A 24,169-nucleotide genomic window follows, 5' to 3' on the forward strand; every position below is an offset into this window, starting at 1 on the left:
ATATATATCATATAACCGGCATGCTAAATGTTACACACAGTCTTTCTGGAAAGAAAAAAAAAATCCATTTCTATTGTCCCTCTTAGAACTCCAAGGCCTAGGCTCAAACAGCACGCTCACTTTATTATATGCACTCTTAAAACATGGCAACATGGGACTGAGGAGCTAGCTCATTGGTTAAAGTGCTTGCCATGTAAGTGTGCGGACTGGAGTCTGGCTCCCCGGCACCTCTGTAACAGTCAGGGATGCACAGCAGCCCACCTGTACTTCTAGCCTCCAAAAGCAGAGACAAGGCACCTCTCCAGAACAAGCTAGTTAGGGAGACTAGCTGTGTGTCAGTAAGCTCTGGGTTTGACTGATAGATGCTGCCTTGATGATTACAGTGGAAGAACAATTGAGGATAATTCTTGACGTCAACCTTGGGCCTCCACACGCATGCATACGTATGTGTAGCTCTGGCTGGCCTGGAACTTGCTACCTAGACCAGGCTGGCCTCAAAGTCCCAGAGCTGCCTGCCTTTGCCTTCTAAGTGCTGGGATTAAAGACCTGTGCCACCATGCACAGCCTAACAATAACCTCCTTAGGGACTCTGACCTTCACTAAGACCCACAGTGTTGGATATGTGCATATATACACATGTGCCCTACACACATGCAAAATAAGGACACACATACACACACAAAATGGAAAAGGAACAAAATGTACGGCAATGTGACTTTGCTTCTGGGTTGCCCTATAAGGAGCTTGGGCATTGCCACTGAAACCACACAAGAAAAGCCTGGTCAGACTGAAATTCACAACTCTTCTTAGATCCACTGACAACAGGGGTCTCAGAGAAAACTGCTATCTCAGAGACAGGCATCAGAGCTACAACTGCCAGAGCAAAGACCTGCACAGCATCCAGCACTGGAACAGAGAAGGCATGTGTCATGGGAGAACCCCAAGTTAAACCTGCACATTTTCATACCATGGTTCCCTAGATCCATCAAGTCAAGTCAAGCAAGGGCAGTCAACTATCAACACTATCAACACTGTGGGTCTTAGTGAAGGTCAGAGTCCCTAAGGAGGTTATTGCTAGGCTGTGCATGGTGGCACAGGTCTTTAATCCCAGCACTTGGGAGGCAAAGGCAGGCAGATCTGGGACTTTGAGGCCAGCCTGGTCTAGGTAGCAAGTTCCAGGCCAGCCAGAGCTACATAATGAGACCATGTGGGGGTGGGGTGGGGTGGGGAGGGAGAGGAGATGGATTAGTGCTGCTCTCAATCTTGGCCAAAGCCTTTCTGTGCAGTGGGCAGCAGTTAATGTTAGATTCACAACTGGTCAAGTGCTGAGAACTTGTGACTACTGAGTGCTCAGCCCTAAATGAGACATCCATATCAAGCCCTGCCACACCCACTGCCAAGGCTCAAGGAATATCCTAGAAGGAGGAGAGAAGTCAGGCAGTTATGGCACACACCTTCAATACCAGTGCCCAAGAGGCAGAAGCAGGTGGATATCTGTGAGTTCAAGGCCAGCCTGGTCTACAGAGCTAGGTCCAGGACAGCCAGGGCTACCCAGAAAGAAACCCTGTCTCAAAAATCAAAAAACAAATTTAAAAAAGAAAGAAAAAAGGAGCAGAAAGAATGGAAGAGCTGGAGGATGAGGCAAGTGCTGAGAAACACTATCTTCTGTAAATGACAAGGCCATTGCACCCATCAATTCCCTGCACCTGTCGTTACCTGCCTAAGACAAAGCCAACAGGATCAGTCAGCATCCAGGAGGCAGCACTAAGTGGGTCTGCACCTGCCACCCCACCCCACCCCACCCCACCCCCTCCGCCACCTAGAAAAGACATGAAGGGATGAAAGGAGGTGAGAGGAAAAGGTCTGAGACAGATCACTGTCTACATGTATTAAACGGTCAAAGAATAAATAGAAAACATTATATTTTAAAAAAGATTCCAGAAAGAGAAAATGATTATCAGAAAATAAAGAAGTCAGTCATCATGCAGGAGCTGACTGACTTGGTGGGTGAAGGTATCTGTCACCAAGCTTGACAACTTGAGTGTGATCCCTGGAACCCACATGGTAGAAGGAAAGAACCGACTTCTCCAAGTTGTCCTCTGGCCTCCACTTGGGCACTGTGGCATGCCGCCCCCCTCCCCACACACAAAATAAATACAAATGTAATGAAAAGTTTTAAAAAAGAAGGTAGTGTAGTATTCAGAGGTATTTAGTACATAAAATGTTTCAACTGAATTACTATTAAAATAATTTCAGTGTTTTAGACTGTTTATGTATTATCAAGTTAGCATATACAATTGTTAAAGTCTTATAATAATAACCATTAGGAAATATAATAAAAAAAACAGGATTTCAGAACAGTATAAAGTTCATACAATATCTAGAGCAAATTGAACAGGAAATACACAAAGTTAGATCATGAAATTCACTTCTCAACATAATTACTCAAAACTCTAAAGATATATAAAGAATCTATAAAGATATATAAAGAATCTAAAGATTCTCACCCTTAAACCTTAAACTCAAGGTAATCTTAAAATGCCCACAAGACTGAGAATGTATACCATGCAATATCTTATACAAAATATAAACAGGGCTGGCATGTAGCTTAGTGGTAGAATGCTTTTCTTTGTACTATCGGCAAGGCCCTGAGTTCTGAATACCAACCCTACCCTGGGCAAGGGAGGGGACTAGCGGTTGTCAGGCAGTGGCCCCATGCATCACTAACTGCTCTGAAATTTACCTCAAACTCAAAGATCTGCCCACCTCTGCCTCCCAAATGCTGGGATTAAAGGCATACACCACACTAGGTCCCTAGCACAGTTCTTGAGACCCACTATTTCCTCAAAATACCATCTTTTTTTTTTTTTTTTTTTTTTTTTTGAGGCAATATCTTGCTATATAGCATCAACTAGCTCTAAACTTGCTTTGTAGACCAGGCTGGCCTCAAACTCATAGTGCTCTTCCAGCTTCTGCCTACCAGAGTGTTGGATTATAGGTATGTGCCACCAAGCCCAGGGGTCTTTTTTTTTTTTTTTTGACAGATGCTCAGAGTCCCAGCTCTGAACTATTCTCTGTGACAGTCCTAGAAATCCAGTTGCTCAGCTGGACAGCCAATGTCTTATTTAAGAGGCCCCACCCAAATCACACAGATACTTACAGGCTGAGGCTGCTCCGCAATACAGCAGTTGAAACACAACCAGAACTCACTCATGCTTTCAGTCCAGGGCCCGAGCACGCTCCGGCAAAGGCTCCAAGTCTCCAGGCAGGAGCTCCACAACGTTCGCCCTCAAAGTGAGGAGTGGCCGTCAAAATAATTTTATTTCACTGGGTCTCTGTCCTTGGAGTTAATGTCTCAAGTCGATTAAAAGGAAAATCTGATTGTTTCTTTTCTCTGCTTCTCTACAGAGACTCGGTTCCAAGTCAATGGGGAGGAAAAGAACCACTTTGATCCAGAGCCTGGAGCAGGTCTAGGAAGAGGAGGAAAAGCAAATGAGTCAACTACACTATCCTTGAAATCATTTCTCTTTTGAAACCTGTAATAAAATAAGAGTGAATATTACCCAAAAAGCAAATACTGAAAGTCAACAATTTCACAAACTCACTGACTTAACGAATTATTGAGTTATCACTTGACTATGAAGGGTTAATGTTGTAATAGTGAAAATAGAAAAATCCTTGTTTTCATAGAATAGTCTCTAACTATAAACTATGAATTAAATAAGCATTTTATTTAAAAATCACCAGATAAAACATGACAGTTGCCATTCTTAAGTTCCACAAAGAAATGCTGATCATCATTTTCATGTTTCAACTGAGTCCTTTGTTCTCAGACAACCCACAGTAACTACGATCAATGAACTCTAAGAAAAGCAGGTACAGCACACCAGAAACCTTAAAGTGACCATCCATCCACAGAAGAGAACTGTATACGGAAGCTGAATACATTTTGCTAGCTTTCCTTCCATAGATTCAGCCATTAGGACCCCTCCTCCATCCCAAATAACTAGCACTGAGTGGAAACACTGAACATCTCACCACTGCAAGCCAAGGTGAGTCCAGGCAATCCCTGTCAGGTAACTTCCTAGCTGCAGCTGAACCAAGTGGACTTACTGCTGACTGCCAAATGCTGAACTGCTGACTTGCTGACAGTCAGGAGAAGCAAAGGGGGAGAGCCAGAGAGGTTCCCGTCATTCTCAAGACCAGTGTCACCTGTACACAAATTTGCTTTGGTGAGGCCTGAAGTTATAGTAAATGGACTCATACTCTTGGCAACCTACCGTGTACATTAATTGAAGATGCCCAATACCAGATACACAAGTTGCAAGCCAAGGAAGTCTTAGCAATCAGTCAAACACAACCGAGGCAGTGGTGAGAATCTAAGAGAAGCAGCAGCATGAACGGAAAAGATGGTCCACAGAGGCCTCAGAGCAAAAATAATTATGTGACAGGTACAGAAGTTGACTAAGGACATCTGTCTATGTCCAGACAAGAGAGAGGAGGAGCTATTAAATGTGGCATCACAGGGCCACCTTCAAGACGGAACTGGCACTGAGAAAGGATAATCAGACCATGGAGGTGGGAGGACCAGTGGAGCCAACAAGTGAAGGCAGTGTTTGCAAAAAAAAAAAAAAAAAAAAAAAATAGAAAGCTTAAAAAGATAATGTGGTAGAAAGTGAAGGAAAACGCTGCCCCTGAAATGAAAAGATCAAAGGCCAAAGATGACTCATTTGGTTACACAAAAATATGTAAACATTCCTGTCAAGTGGCAAAATATAAATTTTATTTGTATTTTGAAACCTCTTAAGGCTCATTAAGCCAGGTGTTGGGGGTGCATGCCTTGAATTCTAGCACTTGGGAGGCAGAGGCAGGAGGATCTCGATTTCTGTGAATTTGAGGCCAGCCTGGTCTACAGAGTGAGTTCCAGGACAGCCAGAGCACAGAGAAACCCTATCTTGAAAAACCAAAAAAAAAAAAAAAAGAAGCCTCATAAACTGATAAACATTTTATCTGTAAATGTCTATAAATCATCTCATCAGCTCACAGAACCCTGGAAACTAACCAAATTAAAATTCTTCCCTTTTAAAGTTTTATTATGTAAATATAAAACAAAATTCTCCTTTATTCTTACTGTGACTACTTTAAAAAGTATTATTTTATATATCATAGGTTACGTATCCTTTACCCTACCTACCCAGACACGCTTTTAAAAATTCCCCCTTGACTTCTTCAAGGCAGGCAGACTCTAACCCTGCTGAGACAAGCACTGGAGTCACTTCTGTGGTGAGTGTGCTCAAGTCACAGGCCTGATTAGCTGCAGAGCACACAATCTGGGAGCTCACTCTGCAGTCCAGAGGCTAAGTCTAACACGCCTGAGCAAAGAACAATCATGCAGTAAGCAGACATTCAAGGAAACTGAAGGAGAGAAATTCACGGCTATGCTCAACTAAAATACAGATCTGAAACAAACACTCCTTATGTCACCCACATCTAGAGATAAGAAGTAGAGATGTTTGTTCTTGGGCTGAGAAACAGTCTGAGATTTAACTAAATCAAAGGATCTCTTTTACTTATTTCTTCTTTATAAGAAATCTTTTTATAAGAAATATACCAGGAAATGAGTTAAATCCACAATATCTAACGGGTACTTTTTAAAAAGTTAAAAACTGGGACTGAAACAAAAATGGCTCAGAGGTTAAGAGCACTGGCTGCTTCAGAGGTCCTGATTCAATTCCCAGCAACGACATGGTGGCATCACAAACCACTGTAATGAGACTTTATTCCTGAAAATTATCCTCTGACCACACATGAGAACCGAAGTGTCAAAGCTGACAACTACTGCTGAAGTGGAAAGCACTCACCAAAAAGGACACAAAAAAAAGGAGATTTAAGTAATTAGTCTATGTCACATGAGAACGTGTGTGACATTTGTGTAAGAGTTTAGTATGTTGTGTGTGTGTGTGTGTGTGTGTGTGTCCCCACAGGATGCTGTGATACATGTATGCAGTCTGTAAAGTAAAAAATACATCTATATCCTTAAACATTGATTATTTCTTTATGGTAACAACTTTGAGAGTTCTCTTCTAGCTTTCTGGAATGGACATGAGCAGTGTCACTGTACGAGAGCACACAAAACTATCACCCCTAACGGTAACTCAGTGCCCAGTGGTTAAGTACAGCTCCAAACAGGTTTAACTGCCTTTGAATCCAAGGCCTCAGCCAGTAAGCAGCAATCATGGTCAAACAGTCTCTAGCAGCGAGTGCATGAGGACAGCCTGCCTTTGTGCAGACACCCACGGCTCACTGTGGTGCAGCCAGTTTCCCTAGCATTCTCACATCTGTCATTTGCTTTAGTCCACGTAGGTCACATTTTCTGATTTATATATAAACAACTAGAACCTACCTGCAAATATTAATTTCACATTTCAAGCAGTTGTGTGTTGTCTTTGTTTGTTTTCACTGGATACTCTGTTTAAATTAACACATGGCTTCTTACTTTACCATCTATAATAACTGCTTAACAACCCACATTTCCCCCAAATTCAAATTTTCTTCACATTTCCACATTTCTTTTCATTCCCATATATTACTTTAAGAATTCACAATGCTGGGTGGGAATTGTAGCACATGCCTTTAATCCCAGCAATCAGGAGGCAGGTGCGTTTCCGTGAGTTCCAAGCCATGGGGGATGAGGGGGAAGAGGAAAAGGAAGGGGGAAGGACAAGGAAAAACTCACAGTGATTTTGCTCAAGAACAACTGATTAAAACACAGCAATTTGTGAACTCTATAGTTGTACAACACAATAAACCTGTTGAAATGTATTTTCAAACCAAGAGATGTTTGCAACCCCATAGTTTTTATTTGTTAAGTAAACAATGAACTTTAAGATGTTTCCTAAGATGGATGTCTCAGGAAGTGTCCATCTTCTTGCTTTCCTCATTAAACTGCACTTTTAGATTTCTGGTGTATAAACCTAAAATATTTATATACAAATATCTTCAAAGAATACTGAATCTGTTGCAAAAAAAATTCAACATTGCTACTATACTAATAGTTACTTTCACTTGAGCTGAAAGTTCCTTAAAATAATTCATTTTCAAAATCTTATACTTTAAATACTTTAAAACCAAGTATTGTTATACTGAAGAGGATCAAGAGTTCAAGATTACCTTCTACTATAAAGCAAGTTTGAGGCCCGCCTGGACTACATGAGACCTCTCAACAAACTACAAACCAAAACAAATCCCTTACACTTAAAAAAACAAACTATGCCCAGGGAGCAGCATTCTAACACAGCTACACAGCTCAGCACATTCCACACATAAGTCAACATTCAGACTGGTCTACAGCATGATCAGCTCATCTTAGAGAAGGAAGAACTGTACACAGTTCACGAACTGGGTACACTCAGTCTGTGTAGCACTGCACCGAAGTTCAGAATTTAGACTTTGAAATAAAGATATGTGACATGTGCTCTGTGTAAAGCCAAGTTTAGATACTATTAGTGCAGAGTGACATTCCTCTAGCTATCCAGACTTTCTCAGAAGTTTGAGCACTCCAGTCATTTCAGAAATGCTAGTATGAAGTGGCAGGTCCTAGCCCCATCAGTCTTCGGTTATAACACAGAACGATGTGTTTCAGTTTCCAGATCTAAAATGAGGGCTAAATCAGATGCTGGATACACAGGCCCTGCATATTGTATGCTCTTGGTTGTTATAAAACAGTAAATACAAGAGTAAAGCAACAATAACAGCTTTGCTTCTCTTGGAGCTGGCATGGCACTATGCTGCCCAGATTAGTTCTGACTTCCTAACCTCAAGTATTCTCAGGTCTCAGCTCCTAGGTAGCTTGTCCTACAAGCACACGCTACCATGTTTTACTGTAAATTAAAAAATAGCTTAGAAGCCTATCAAGAAGAAAAACAATTTTTAACAAAGACTTATTTTAGTTTTCTTTGTGTCTGTGTTGGGACGTGCACATGCATGCAAGTATCTATGGAGGCCAGAAGAGGGTGTCAGACACCCTAGCTCTGCTGTTACAGGGTGGGGGGTAGGAGTTTATGAACCACCCAACGTGGGTGTTGGCAACAGAACTCAGGTCCTCTGCAAGAACTATATGCACCCTTAACCACTGAGCCATCTCTCTAGCCCCAAGGGGAGAAAATTAATGAAAATGGCATATTCACACAAAAGAACAATGAATCACAGCTTTACAGAATAGGATGATTCTTGGAAAGCATTACATAAAACAGCACACAGAGAACCATTGCCACAAATTTCAAAACGGTTTAAACAATCTCTGTCTAGAGAAACAAAAATAGGTCAAAGTAAAATTCTTAACAGCCAGCCAGGAGGGCACTCAAGGGCGGGATTCCAAACAGGAAAATTCGCATAAAAACTCCTGGAACGCTGACAATGTTCTACCCTCCCTCCCCCAGCTAGGCTGGAATGAAAGCCAGGCAGGCACCAACAGTACAACCCCAGCCCTGCTCTAGCTAGCTCTTAAGCCTGGGGGGTAGCTACAAAAGCATCTGTTAAACAGTATACTTTCGCACTACACAAGTGTCTATATAGTTAAAGATTTATCTTTTAATTTAAAAACGTGTTATGTATATAGGTATTTTGCCTGCATGTGTGTATACACGCCATGTGCATGCCTGGTGCCCACAGAGTCCAGAAAAGGGAACCAGATCCCTTGGAACTAGAGTTACAAATGGTCACAAGCTGCCATGCCATGTGGGTGCTGGGAACTGAACCCGGGTTCTCTAAAGAGCAGTAAATACTCCTAACCCCCGAACCACTCTCCAGTCCCTCTTCCTCTCCTCTTCAGTGTGTGAGATGTGCCTGGTGCCCATGGAGGCCAGAAGAAAGCACGGGATTCCTTGGAGCTGAAGTTACACAGGTAGTTGCAAGCTACTAGACATGGGTGCTGGGCCAAACTCAACTCCTCTTTAAGAATACCAAGCATTCTTAACCACTGAGCCACTTACCTAGTCCTGCATATTTTTAAATGACCAAAAGTTTAAATAAGACATAAGTAACAACAGTAAATAGTCATAATGAACTGATAGGGATCAGGAATGAAAATGCAGAGAATCAAATAAAAATACACACCTTTACTAATGACACTGAAAGATTGGGTAAAATTAGGGGAGAAGGGTGTCTAAATTCTACCAAATGTCAAAGTTGTTTCCTACACAATTACAAAATTATTAATCAATGACAAATATGATTTATCAGTACAGCTTATTCACAGCAACATGAACACCAACGGTCTCATACTAATTTTGAAATGTTTTTGTTTTCAGGTTTGTTTGGTTTTTTTTTTCCCCATTATGTATATGGGTTAAGTGTGGATGCATGCTGTGTGGATGAGCATACAGGGGTCAGAGGGCAAGCTCAGGGGTCATTCCTCAGGTGCTACCTACCCTTTTTTTGTGTGAGTGACAGGGTCTCAAACTAGCCTGGAATTTCCCCGACTAGGCTGGCTAGACAGCAAACCCCAGTACTAGGGTGCCACCATGCCCACATATATATTTAAGGTTTACTTATTTTATGTATGAGTACTTTGCTTGAATGTATGTATGTGCACTACATGCCTGCCTGGTGCCCACAGAGGCCAGAAAAAGTCACTGGATCCCCTGGAGCTGGAGGCACAAACAATTGTGAGCTACCCAATGTGGGTGCTGAGAACTGAACCTGGGTCCTCTAGGAGAGCAGCAAATGCTCTTTAGCTCCCAAGCCCTCTCTCTAGCCTGTATTTTTAATGTGGGTTCTGGAGATCAAACTCAGGTCCTTGCTTTACCAACTAAACTATCTCCCCAGCCTCTTGTTTTCCACATTAGGGGAAAGGTCAAGTTATGCCAGGTGTCTTCACTCATGGTCTAAATATATATATATATATATTTAGGTATAGCCGCTTATAGAACCTGGAGCTCATAAACTCAACTAGACTGGCTGGCTAGGGAGCCCCAAGGGTAGGATCCTCAGCCTGTAACCTGGGGTTACAAGCATGCATTACTATGTCCTTTGACTTTTACACAGAGGCTAGGGATTAAATTTGGGTCCTCATGCTTGCAGAGAAACACTTCCCCGATGGAGCCATCTCCCCAGCTCCTTATTTTCAGTCTTTTGAGACAGTCTTACATGGCCCAAGTGCCACTAACCTCACTAAGTATGGCTTGGAGCTTCTGATCCACTTCCTACATGCCAAGATTACAGGAACGGTAACCACACACAGCTTGAAATGATTCTTTGAAACTGATTTGTGATATCTCTTGGAGGAGTATCAAACTGTACTTATTAACCTTCTGTGTGGTTAACCAAAGCCCAAAGAAGCCACTGTTACTTGAACTAGTCTCAAAAGGTACAGAGAAGAATGCATGTAATTATGGAAACGGTATTTTTCTCATGTTTGAAATGACTAATTAGACACTAGTCTTTCCCACTGATTCATGTAAATAAATCACACAGGCTATGCTCAATATTTAATGCGACTGGAGAGAGGACTAAGCGGTTAGAAATGGTTTGCAGAGTTCAGTTCTCGGCACCCACACTGGGTAGCTCACAAGTGCTGTGCTCCAGCTCCAGGGGATCCAATACCTTCTTCTGGCCTCTATGGGCACCATGTGCACACACACGTACACACAAATGAATACATGTGAATTTTTTTAAAAATTAAGTCCTAAGTACATATACAGGTAGTATTTGTGATGATAGTTTTCATTTCTTTGGGGAAACACAGAGGAATGGATATCCTACATCATATTTTAAGCATAGTATGAGTTTCACTTTCTAAGAAACTGTCCATCACTTTTGCAAACTGGTTTTATCGTTTTACCTTCCCACCAGTCACCTGTAAGAATGCCACCGCTCCACATCCTGCCCACCACTCTCTATGGTCAGCATTCATCTTAGTCATTATGGTGTAAAGAAGTGTCCCTCTGGTTTTAATTTGCACTTTCCTGGTAACTAATTTAATATTAATGATATTTCTTTTTTAAAAAGATTTTATTATCTTTGTTTATGAGTATGTGTCAGTGAGTGAATGCTAGATGTGTGCAAGTATCTGCGGATCCCTCGGATCTAGAGCTACACGTTATGAGCCACTAGGAACCGAACTTAGGTTCTCTAGAATAGAAGCACTTTTGGCTGCTAAGCCATTTCTCCAGCCCCATTAAATATTTTCATGTTTGTTGACACTCACACACCTTCCTTGGGCCTGTATTTTCAGATCTATTGTCCATTTTAAAAAGATGTATTACCCTCAACCCCAAGACAGGGTTTCTGTGTGTGTAGCTCTGGCTGTCTTGGAACTTACTCTGCAGATGGGCTGACCTCGAACTCACAGAGATCCACCAGGCTCTGCCTCCTGAGTTCTGGGATTAAAGGCGTGTGCCACCATGGCCTGGTTTGCATTTTTGTTATTTCTAACTATGTGGATGTGTCTCTGTGGAGTATGTGCGTGTGAGAGCAGGTGCTCCACAACTGGAGCTTCAGGAGGATGTGAACTGCCTCTCGTGAGGACCAGTATGAGCAGCCTCTACAGATCCCAATGCCCATTTTTAAATCTTACTTATGTTCTATTACTGTAATCTCAATTCTGTTTGAATTAAACCAAGGTCTTTATACACTCTAGAACAAGTCCCTTGTCCACCATATATGTGAATTTGTTTTTCTGGTCTTTGTCTTTTGGAGTTTAGCTTGTATGAACTCTGATGCATCAACTCTTTTTCTTTTTTATGATTTGTGTTCTGCCACAGAAATTTCGGCATACTCTTCAAAGTCACAAAGACTGTCTATTTATTCTAGAACTCTTAGGTTTAATTTTGTATCTATAATCCAATTTGTAGTCTATTTGTCCACCCTGCACCTCCAGCTCACTAAAGTTAAGATCTGCAGTTGGGCCAGGCAGTGGTGGCTCAAGCCTTTAATCCCAGCACTCGGGAGGCAGAGCCAGTCAGATCTCTGTGAGTTCAAGGCCAGCCTAGGCTACAGAGTGAAATCCAGGACAGGCACCAAAACAACACAGAGAAACCCTGTCTTAACCCCTCCCCCCAAGAAAAATCTGTAGTTGGGAATGAACGTGCCCTGATGTTACTCTTAGTTTTCAAATTCCATCAATTTCTAGACTCCTATTTTCACATTCACTTTAGAATCAGTCTGTCACTGCAAAGTTTGTCTCCTTTTAACTGTTTTGTGAATTAATGTGACTGGCAGCTTGTTTTTCCTGTGTAAATCTAGTGTTCCCTAAAGAGTAGTTTGCATTTACTATTGTTTAGATAGCCACAAGGTAAAACGACTAAGTTCAAGTATAAATGTTAATTTAATTCTGTGGTTTAGAATTATTATTTCACATGGACAGGACACATCCATTCATACTGGACACTGATATGCGGAGGAAAGGTTAGAAAGGCAGTACGGAATGCTGGTTTAGAATGATAACAGCTGGTCATGGGCACATGCCTGTAGTGGAGGCCAACCTGGGCTACACATCAAGATGTTGTCACAAACAATTGACTCAGAACTGCAAATACTTGACCTTTGTACATCCTGTTTTGCTGTTCTAGAAATGGATTCACATTAGTCTCTACCTTCTTGGTGAGAACTCAGTGAGTAATTATAAACTGCCTAGGAATGTGAGTGCTTGGGAAGTTTACAGAGCAGTGTATACTGACCAACTCTCCTATGTAACTGGTTTCCATTACTGTTGTTATGTTACTATGGTTGCCTTAGTTATCTTTTCTTTCTCTTCACAGAGACAGGCCTCTTTAGTGCTAACCTGAGCAACATGTAGAAAAAGACTTTTCTAGTCAGGCTCCCTCTTAGATGGAGCAACACATAAAAAAAAAGTGTCGCCGGGTGGTGGTGGCGCCAGCCTTTAATCCCAGCACTTGGGAGTCAGAGGCAGGCGGATCTCTGTGAGTTCGAGGCCAGCCTGGGCTACCAAGTGAGTTCCAGGAAAGGTGCAAAACTACATAGAGAAACCCTGTCTCGAAAAACCAAAAAAAAAAAAAAAAAAGTATCTATTTACATTTATATTTAAAAGAGAAAAATGGAGCAGAACTGGTATCAAGGTATAGAAAAAAAATAAACCAATTAATTCTTTCCCTTTTATAGCAATGTCCTAATATCCTCCAAAATAGTTTAAATGTATACATAATTTATATGTCCATGACATATACTGTTTACAACAGAGAACTTTCAGTAGATAGTTGAACTAGTAATTTGGTTACTTTATCAATCAGTAAGTGTCAATAAAACATAACTGTATACATACTAAATTGACTTGCCAGGTTTTCTCCTCGTAAAACAAAAGGCTCTGAGTGTCAGAGGCATAAAGGTTTAGAAGGGAATGACATTCAATATCTAGTTACTTCTGAAACATCTACCAAGCAGGAGAGGACATAACAGAGTCGGCTTAGCAAATGAGCTGTATGTGTAATCCATGCTTCTTGGCCAGGCAAAGCCGTCCCTATCAGTCCCTCGGGACGGGAAAGCCAGTTAAACCCAAACTGCAGTGGCGGCTTATCGGGGTGTAAACAGGCAAGGTGGAGGGCAGCTTTCGTGCTGTTTCTGATGACTCCCCAGAGACAAAGAGCACTCACTTGTCTACACTTCATTCCTAGTGCTTGGTGCCAAGTGCCCGACTTGTTAACTTGAGATTTTCCTCCAATAAATAAGGCATTTTCAGCTGTCAAATGATTTTTTTTTTAGATGGAAAACCTTTTTGTTTGTTTGTTTGTTTTGTTTTTTGAGGCAGAGTCCTCCATGTAACAGCCCAGGCTGGCCTCAAACTCACAGAGATCTACCTGCCTCTGCCTCAAGTGCTGGCATTAAAGGTGTGTGCCACCACTGCCTGGCATAGGGAAACCTTTTTTTGTTTTTCTGGGTTTTTTGTTTTGTTTTATAAAATATGCTATGACAATAGAATTACACCATACTCTGTAAGGAGTTCTCTAAAACTTTTTTCTATTTAAAAGTATTTTTAATTTACTTATTTTATGTCTATGAGTGTTTTGCCTGAATATATGTCTGTGCACCATCAGCATGCCTGGTTCCTGGGAGGTCAGAAGAGAGCACTGGGTCCCCTGGAACTGGAGTGGCGTAGTTGTAAGCTACCACACAGGTCTAGGGGGCCTCTGTAACCACTCAGCCGTCTCTCCAGTCTCCTACTTTCAAGTTCTTCACTATCCTCCCCCCACCCTCCCCACCTCTCACTGTCCCTCCTTCCTTCCTGGTTGTGAGGCTTTCTTCAGTCTCACTGTATTGCCTAGGCTGACCTGGACTCCTGGGCAAGTGACAGTCCCACCTCAGTGTTCAGAGTAGCTATGACTACAGACACTCACCACACCAGGCTTCCATTGTGGGTTTCTCCTGTGTAGCTTTGGAGCCTGTCCTAGAACACGCTTTGTAGGCCAGGCTGGCCTCAAACTCAGAGATCCTCCTGTCTGTCTCCAAAGTGCTGGGATTAAAGGTGTGCGCCACTACGCCTGGCATGTTATATGTTTTTAACAAAAATCTGCATCCAACTGTATCACCAAAATTAACGTCACAGTTGAAACAGATAACTGATAAGAATGCCTGGTATCAGTGGCAGGATACAAGATCAACTCAAAAAAATCAGTAGCCCTCCTATACACAAATGATAAAAGGGCTGAGAAAGAAGTCAGAGAAACATCACCCTTTACAATAGCCACAAATAATATAAAATACCTTGGGATAACACTAACTAAACAAGTGAAAGACCTTTTTGATAAGAACTTTAAATCCCTAAAGAAAGAAATTGAAGAAGATATCAGAAAATGGAAGGATCTCCCATGTTCATGGATAGGTAGGATTAACATAGTCAAAATGGCAATCTTACCAAAAGCAATCTACAGATTCAATGCAATCCCCATCAAAATCCCAACACAATTCTTCACAGACTTGGAAAGAACAATACTCAACTTCATATGTAAAAACAAAAGACCCAGGATAGCTAAAAGAATCCTATACGATAAAGCAACCCTTGGAGGCATCATCATCCCGGACCTCAAACTCTACTATAGAGCTATAGTAATAAAAACAGCTTGGTACTGGTATAAAAACAGACATACGGACCAATGGAATCGAATTGAAGACCCTGACATTAATCCATGCACATATGAACACCTGGTTTTTGACAAAGGAGCCAAAACTATACAATGGAACAAAGAAAGTATCTTCAACAAATGGTGCTGGCATAACTGGATGTCAATATGTAAAAGATTACAAATAGATCCATATCTGTCACCATGCACAAAACTCAAGTCCAAGTGGATCAAAGACCTAAACATAAATCCAGTTACACTAAACTTAATAGAAAAGAAAATAGGAAGCACTCTTGAACGCATTGGCACTGGAGACCATTTCCTAAATAAAACACCGACAGCACAGACCCTGAGCACAACCATTAATAAATGGGACCTCTCAAAACTGAGAAGCTTTTGCAGGGCAAAAGACACAGTCAATAAGACAAAAAGACAGCCAACAGATTGGGAAAAGAGCTTCACCAACCCCACATCTGACAGAGGATTGATCTCCACAATATATAAAGAACTCAAGAAACTAGACATCAAAGCACTGAACAGTCCAATTAAAAAATGGGCTAAAGAGCTAAACAGAGAATTCACAAAACAAGAACTACAAATGGCTGAAAGACATTTAAAGAAATGCTCAACATCCTTAATCATCAGAGAAATGCAAATCAAAACGACTCTGAGATACCACCTTACACCTGTTAGAATGGCTACGATCAAAAACACCAATGACAACCAATGTTGGAGAGGATGTGGAGCAAAGGGAACACTCCTCCACTGTTGGTGGGAATGTAAACTTGTACAACCACTGTGGAAATCAGTATGGCGGTTTCTCAGAAAATTAGGAATCGAACTACCTCAAGACCCAGCCATACCACTCTTGGGCATATACCCAAAGAATGCTGATACATACCATAAAGATACATGCTCAGCTATGTTCATAGCAGCACTATTTGTAATAGCCAGAACCTGGAAACAACCTAGATGCCCATCAACGGAAGAATGGATGAAAAAAATGTGGTACATATACACAATGGAGTACTACTCAGCAGAGAAAAACAATGAAAGCATGAAATTTGCAGGCAAATGGATGGAACTAGAAAAAATCATCCTGAGTGAGGTAACCCAAACCCAGAAAGACAGTTATGGTATGTACTCACTCATTGGTGGATTCTAGATATAAAATGAACAATCAGACCACAACCCATAGATCCATAAAGGCTATATATATATTGAAAAAAAAAAGCCAAATGAATGGAAACACATGAACTATGAACCAAAGGCTGAGGGGCTCCCAGCTGGATCAGGCCCTCTGAATAGGTGAGACAGTTGATTGGCTTGATCAGTTTGGGAGGCATCTAGACAGTGGGACCAAGTCCTGTGCTCATTGCATGAATTGGCTGTTTGAAACCAGGAACTTATGCAGGGACACTTGGCTTAGTCTGGGAGGAAGGGACTGGACCTCCTGGACTGAGTCTACCAAGTTGATCACAGTCCTCGGGGGAGGACTTGTCCTGGAGGAGGTGGGAATGGAGGGTGGGCTGGGGGTATGGGGAGGGCGTGGGAGGGGGAAGAATAGGGGAACCCATGGCTGATATGTAGAACTGAATGGTATTGTAAAATAAAAAATATATATCACAAAAAAAAAAAAAAAAAACTTACCCACCCAAAAAAAAAAAAAAAAAAGAATGCCTGGTATCTGGCTTAGTGTGGCTTAGTGTGACTTCTAAATCTTTTCTGAGAGAGAGAGACAGACAGAAAGACAGAGACACTAATATATGAGGAAGGTGTGACAGCTTATGCCTATAATCAGAAGGGAGTGACAGCACTCCAGAGGCTGAGGACGACTGTGAACTTGAGGCCAGCCAGGGCTACATAATGAGACCCTGTCCCCGCAAAAGACAATTATTTTTAGGGGCCAGAGAGAAGGTTCAGAGGGTAAAGGTGTTTGCTGTGCAAGCATGAGGCCCTCCACCCACAGAAAAGGCCCACAGAGCTGTAACCCATGCACTGCAGGGAGTAGAGATGGGCAAACAGACAGGGTCTGCTGACTAGCCAACCTTGCAAAACAGCAAGTTCAGTGAAAGACTGCCTCAAGGGATTAAGGGAGAAATAGAAAGCAGGGAACTTGACATCTTCCACTGGCTTCCATTCACACACACACACACACCAGAAAACACACAGATTCACGTTTTACTGAAAATCAAAAAAAAATTACTTGGATTTCTACAGTACTAGACATTGTTTAACAACTACTCAGCAGCCATACTGCACATAATGTATTGCGTAGCCAACTATGGGTCAGCTTCCATTTCACTTGTCTGCTGAAGTGGCAGTTCATTTTTGGAAACTTTACCTAGAGTACAGGACTCAGCCAGGATCCTTATAGCATAAAAACAGCCCACAGGTTCAGCATAATCATTAAGCTACAGAAGTAGAAACTGTACGATAGCATGAGCACCTGCCTCACAATCCCTGATGGAGGCAGATTAAAGTTCAAATCACATGAATAATAACTGTGTGGTTCCATCAGAGAAGACCTCCATCTAGACAGGCTGTTGACAGAATCCAGTTTTAGACACAACGTGTCATACATAATTATAATTTAAGGTAGCATTGAGCTAGACTTTATTAGGTTGCCTGATGTACCTGAACTGTGATTTCTTCATCCCCAAGGTAAAGATAGTATTTGCCTCTTAGAATTATGAAAATTAAAATAAGATGACAATCTTTGTCAAAGTGCATTAAATGTAATGTGTGATTAACATTCAAATGTTTGTTTTTCTCCTTTGGAAGGTGTTTATAATATAGCTGGAGCTTTGTTTTACAAGGAAATTTACTAACATCACTGATTTTTAAAAATTTTTAAACCATTCAAAGAAAACAGGCTGGATATGGTAGTCTATGCCTGTACTGGTATAAAAACTCTGAGGGCCAGAGTCAGGATGAATCCGAATTCAAGGCCAGTCAGATCTGCATACAGACCCTGTTTGGGGGTAAGGAGTTGGTGGGGGTCCTAATAAGGACAGGAAAGGACTAAACACAACTTAATGGTAATAAAAATAAGTAAAAATTTAAAGCTGCACTTTGTGTCACCTTGTCTGACATGGTCACTCGAACCAATTACTGTGGCCAAACACTGAAATGAACCCCTAGCCCCTTGAGCCAAGAAGCTAGGCAAGGCTGGCTTGCCTGTCCAGTGGGAATCCACAGCACAGCAGGAAGGGGAGGCAGAGGGCTGGAAAAGGAGACTCAAGGACCTGCTCAGGAGCCTGTAACCGAATCGTGTCTGCTTTGTCCAGGCTATAACAGAACCTGAAACACATTCAACTATATGTATGAAGACTAAATGGAAACTTAGCTTTTGAGAGATTCTTGAAGGTACCAGCTAAAAATAAAACTAATGGATTTTCAAAAAAAAAAAGAATTGAGTGTGAAAACTCACAGGAGAAGATGACAAATTTAAAATGTTCACTGCTTCTAATTAAAGAAATGGAAATTGGAGATTCTCCAGAGAAGCCCATGGGAATGTACTTCTCTATTTCTCCACATCTTTTTTAATGCTGTGCTTAAATATAGAATTAAACCATTTTTAATAAACTACAACCTGCATGTGCACGCACACACACACATTTGGAGACACAGTTCAGCAGTTAAGAGCACTAACTGCTCTTCCAGAGGACCGGGATTCAATTCCCAGCATTCACATGGCAGCTCACAACTGTCTGTAAATTCCAGTTCCAGGGATGTGACACCCTTACACAGACATACATGCAGGCAAACACCAATGCACATAAAATAAATAATTAACCAAAACCAGCAACTACCATTTCATAACTGTTCTATTTTAAAGTGTGGTAGTATTCAGTATTGGGAAGGGAACAGGGAAAGTGTCTATGGTGGTCTGAATGAGAATGGCCCCCATAGGCTTGTGTTTGAATACTTGGTCCCCAGTTGGTGGAACTATTTGGGAAGGATTAAGAGATGTGGCCTTGTTGAAGGAAGTGTGTCACCCACCAGGACATTGAGATTTCAAAAGACTAGTGCCATTCAAAGTGTGCTCTCTGTCTCCTGCTTGGGGTTCAAGTTGTGAATCTCAGCTGCTGCCCCAGCCACCTGCTACTTTCCATTCACTCCCCCATCATGAACCATAAGGCCCAAACAAACTCTTGTATAAGTTGCTCTGGTCATGGTCTCTCATCACAGCAATAGAAAAAGAGTACCTAAGACACTGGCAACCACATCTATGTGAGTTTCAGTCCTTTTATGAAAGAAACCTAAAGTTTTCACAATTAGTAATCTATAAAGAACTCAAAAGAAAGAAAAACCCATATGCACAAAAATTCTTTATTAAATACTTCTTGAAACAGAATTTTAAAAAATAGGTACAATTTAATGTCAAGTAGCTAGGTAGTTGTTTAATTATGGTTTAATGACAGATTTTACAGCCATGTTGGTGTTAAAAGAATATGTTTAACAAATTGTATTGCCTAAAAGCACTGTTAATAGTATAACAATTACAGGAATTTATATAAAAATAAGATGGCCATTTAAAATCTAACATTATTAAAAACAAACCTGCCGGGCAGTGGCGGCGCACGCCTTTAATCCCAGCACTTGGGAGGCAGAGCCAGGTGGATCTCAAGTGAGTTCCAGGAAAGGAGCAAAGCTACACAGCAAAACCCTGTCCCGAAATCCCCGCCCCCCAAAAAAAACCCCTAAAATCTTGTTTTTATTTTTTAAGATATTTTTATTTTATGTATATAAATGTTTTGCCTGCGTGTGTTTCTGTGCATCACATGTGCCTGGTATCCATGGAGACCAGAAGAAACACTAGATCTCTTGCAGCTTGAGTTACAGATGGTTGTGAACTGCCATGTAGGTGCTGGGACCTGAATCAAGATCCTCTACAAGACAACCAGTGCTCTTAACCATTGAGCCATCTCTCCAGCAACAGATTTTGTCTTTAAAACATCTGATATATCTGGTATCATGTTTTCAAAACACCTGGACTTCACCAAAAATGGGCAACAACAATTACGTTTTAGATATAATTCACAGAAATACTAACTTACAAAGATATACGGGGGGGGGGGGGGGGGGGGGGGGGGGGGGGGGGGGGGGGGGGGGGGGGGAGCTGGAGAGATGGCTCAGAGGTTGGGAGCACTGCTTGTTCTTCCAGAGGTCCTGAGTTCAATTCCCAGCAACCACATGGTGGCTCACAACCATCTGTAATGAGGTCTGGTGCCCTCTTCTGGCTTACAGGGATATGTGCAGACAGAACACTGTATACTTAATAAATAAATAAAAAATAAAAAATAAATTAAAAAAAGATATACAGGGGTTTTTTTTGTACTCAGAGAATATGACATAGCTATTCTTAATGAATAAATGGCTTATGACAGCTTTTATAAAATATATGTGGAAAATTCAACATCCTTTATACCAACTCAAAGTACTGGGCTTATTTCTATGAAATGCTTTATGTTCTCATCTGTTTCATTAGCACAGCTCCACAGGAGACCACTGAAGCCCTGTTTCTGGAATGCTGCCCCAATTCTTCTCACCCAGGCCTTGTTGCCAGGGCTGCAGCTGCACAACCAATTCTTATTAAAATGGAGTCTTTGAAATGCTGGTCTATGGAAAAGGACATAAAGGATTTCATTATCTCTTCTCAAAACTCACAGTGAGGGAGGACTGCGCTCCACCCTTCCCAAGGCACACAACCACTGACGTCCCTCTCTGCCAACTTAAACACCAAGACAAAGAAGACAGCAGCTCAGCCTCAGGACAAGAAGTCCTGACAGACAGCGCTGCAGAGCAGCGACATTAACATCTAGCAGGTTATTTTCAGATGAGTGTAAAATCAGCGCTGTGGTCAAGAGCGACAGCCTCGCTCACAGGGCCGTGACTTGAGAAACACTTCTAAAGAGTAAGTGAGCACTTGGGGAAAAGACTCAGCGCTCTGTAACAACAACCAATAATAATTTCACACACAAAAATGGGGAAACTGAAAGGATTCACTCACTTGCTATTGTACTGACAACAGTAACAGCTGCTTGGAAGAGAATTTTATGGATGGGTTACTCTCCTCCATTTTCATTAGGAACACATGCCCTTTGGCTCTCTCAATAAAATTCTTAACAACTGCTGGCCTTGCTCATCAGAGACAATTTATGAGTGAATTTATCTTAATAGAAACATTAATGTAAATCTATAAAGATTAATTATTTTCAACTGAATGTAAACAGATAAATACTCAAAGGCAAAGTAAAAACCAAGGTCAGATTTTTACTCAACAGTATTTTCAATGTTGGTAGGACACTAGGATTCTTGTAGCATGAAGAACCTTAGAACAGCATTGATTTAGGGACAAGAATTTAGGCTGGAAACATTCCTTGGACTACACTGTAGTCTGTTCCCCAGTGACAGATACCCTCCAGTGTAAGAAGCAGGAAGAGTGAGGGGCACGCTCCCTGGAGACTTGACTACACAGCATGCACTTCAGGGCAGAGACACCAGAGCCAGCTGAGGCACAGTTACTGTCATTTTATCCGTGGTAATCAAACAAGTGTACTTAACACACATGGATACAAGAAATATGACGAAATGCATGTTAAACAACTGATTTCCTCGACTTGCAGCTGTCAAGCTCTACATGAAATGTTCGCTCTCAGTATTTGCAAAGGAATTTTAAAATACGTCTGTGGTTTTTCTAATAGATTTTCCTTTAATCAGTATATGCTACTTTATTTTTAAATCCTCGATTTTAAAGTTTTAAGTTCCTTCCTTATCTTAGAGAACTACATTTCTATTTTATTTAAAATGTATAGCCAAAAGAATCTCTAGAACTCCTAAGTTCCCTGTCCCTGCCAGTGTTGACTGTGTGCTGGAAAACACCATTCCTTCCTCTCAGAAGGGGCGTGTGTATCCTCTAATCCTGACTGAGACTGTGATGGAAGGCGCCTCAACAATCTTTTTTTATGTACTGGAACATATGATGAAGAGAGGATAAATATGGTTCTGGCTAGAGGAAAATTTACATGTTTTTGGTTTTGTTTTGTGTTTTTTTTTTTTTTGGGGGGGGGAGTCTCTCTGTACAGTCCTGGCTATCCTGGAACTCACTATGTAGACCAGGCTGCCTATGTCTCCCAAGTGCTACAATTAAAGGCATGCACCACCATGCCCAGCTTCCAGTAGATTTTTGTTTGTTTTGTTTTGTTTTTCGAGACAGGGTTTCTCTGTGCAACAAGTCCTGGCTGTTGTGGAACTCACTCTGTAGACCAGACTGGACTCAAACTCAGAGATCCACCTATCTCTGCCTCCCGAGTGCTAGGATCAAAAGCGTGTGCCACCACCGCCCAGCTTCCAGTAGATTTTTAATGATTAGGGTTAGGCTACTAAAATGGCTTTGAAGAGTAGATAATCATTACTGACTGCTTTTATTGGTAAAAGGCGGAATGTCCTGTGACTACCTGGTCAAACAACTGTCATGACTGTCACATGGGCAATGGAAAGGCTGTGCTAACCTGAAGATAAAAGCCACACTCTGGACTCGGACAAAATGAACTTATTCATGGTGAGTGCTAGCAACACGAAGAAAGTAGACTATTTCTGTGGCAATCACTTCGATATCTAGCCACCAGTGGCCACAGACTCACCACTCATCAATGGGACCACTTATTCAGCTATCTCTGAGTGTAGACTATTCCATAAGACACACACAGGTGACTGCAGACTCTGTAGCAGTACAAATTGTTCCTGGGAGATTTCTTCTCATTTAGTTTCCCCGTTTCACTCAAAACCGGCCCTATCTGCAAATGAAAGCATGCAATTAGGAGGCAAAAGTGCCAGGGAGCAATTCCTCCCCCTATATAATTAAATGATACAACATGAAAACTACACTCAAATGCTAGACTCACTAAGCACCATGTTTAAACAAACAACCTACTTTCCAACGCCTGTAACATGCTTATTACACAAGGTTACCACCCTTTTCTCATCATATAAATTGATCCTTGCTTCTACAGTATACAAGGTACAACTTATACCAAAGGTGACCCACTGAGCAGAAGCCAGGTAACAAGTCTTCAGTGGACACACACAAGGTTGGCTTATATCTGTGTTAAAGAACACCTTCCTCCATTGACAAATCTGAAGACTTCACAAGAAAAATTCAGATTTCTGCTCTCTCTTGAAAAATAAACCAGACAACATGAGGTCTGCTCCTACATGGAGCACTATTAGATTGGATTAACAGCCAACTCCTGATGGGCATGGGCTTTGTGGTTTTCCAAATGCTGCCACCCTCTCCACTGTAACCTAGTTCATAGTTACCAGCCTGGACCCGATAAGCATCTGAGCTTTCACACTCTGGTATGTATTTTTAATAGCTCACAGGGAACATTGTATTACTGTCAAAGTCAAATATATTTTCCTGACTAAGTGATATAAAATAACATGAGATAAAAACATGAGGTTTGGGACTGGAGAGATGGCTCAGAGGTTAAGAGCACCAACTGCTCTTTCAGAGGTCCTGAGTTCAATTCCCAGCACCCACATGGTGGCTCACAACCATCTGTAATGAGATCTAGCACCCTCTTCTGTATACATAATAAATAAATAAATCTTAAAAAAAAAAAAACATGAGGTTTGAGTCAGAAATCTGCAGATTTGAGCTCTAATTCTGAGTATCAGTTCCTATGTGACCAAGCCTATATCAAAGCTAAGCTATTTCTTCATACAGAAACATCCAAATAAACACATACACACTTAACATACTAAGCAAACAACAGACCTCAAATCTAGCATGCACAAGCTCAATTGGTAATCCTAATCACTTCTTTCTCACTCTTGCTCATCTCCAGGACCACACTAACTCATGTCATCAGTATCCAATGTCTTCACTCCCTAAAAGCACTGTCAGGACAAGTCATTCTCCTCTAATTCCAGCCATTTAAACAAACAACAGTTCCTCCCTAAGCATCAACTGATTTGCTGAAATTGTCTGTATACCCAACTGTTTAAACTGTGGTAGGCTTGGGTGTAGCACTGTCGGCAGAGTGCTTGATGGCTTACTCCTTAGCACCAAGAACACAGCAAAGACAGGA

The 24,169-nt window shown here is 41.4% G+C and overlaps 1 protein-coding gene across 2 annotated transcripts in view; it reads right to left on the bottom strand.

The window, feature by feature from the left end:
- Cdc42se2 (CDC42 small effector 2) overlaps positions 1 to 24,169 on the bottom strand; it is an 83,077-nt gene that overhangs the window by 21,515 nt on the left and 37,393 nt on the right. For both annotated transcript variants that reach the window (XM_028880019.2, XM_037201342.1), the window contains exon 2: positions 3,161 to 3,470. In XM_028880019.2, the coding sequence (XP_028735852.1) occupies positions 3,161 to 3,214 (54 nt within the window). In that variant the 5' untranslated portion in view covers positions 3,215 to 3,470. The remainder of the gene's footprint in view (positions 1 to 3,160; positions 3,471 to 24,169) is intronic.

The sequence above is a fragment of the Peromyscus leucopus genome, chromosome 8b (genome assembly GCF_004664715.2).
Source record: "Peromyscus leucopus breed LL Stock chromosome 8b, UCI_PerLeu_2.1, whole genome shotgun sequence".
NCBI lineage: Eukaryota > Metazoa > Chordata > Mammalia > Rodentia > Cricetidae > Peromyscus > Peromyscus leucopus.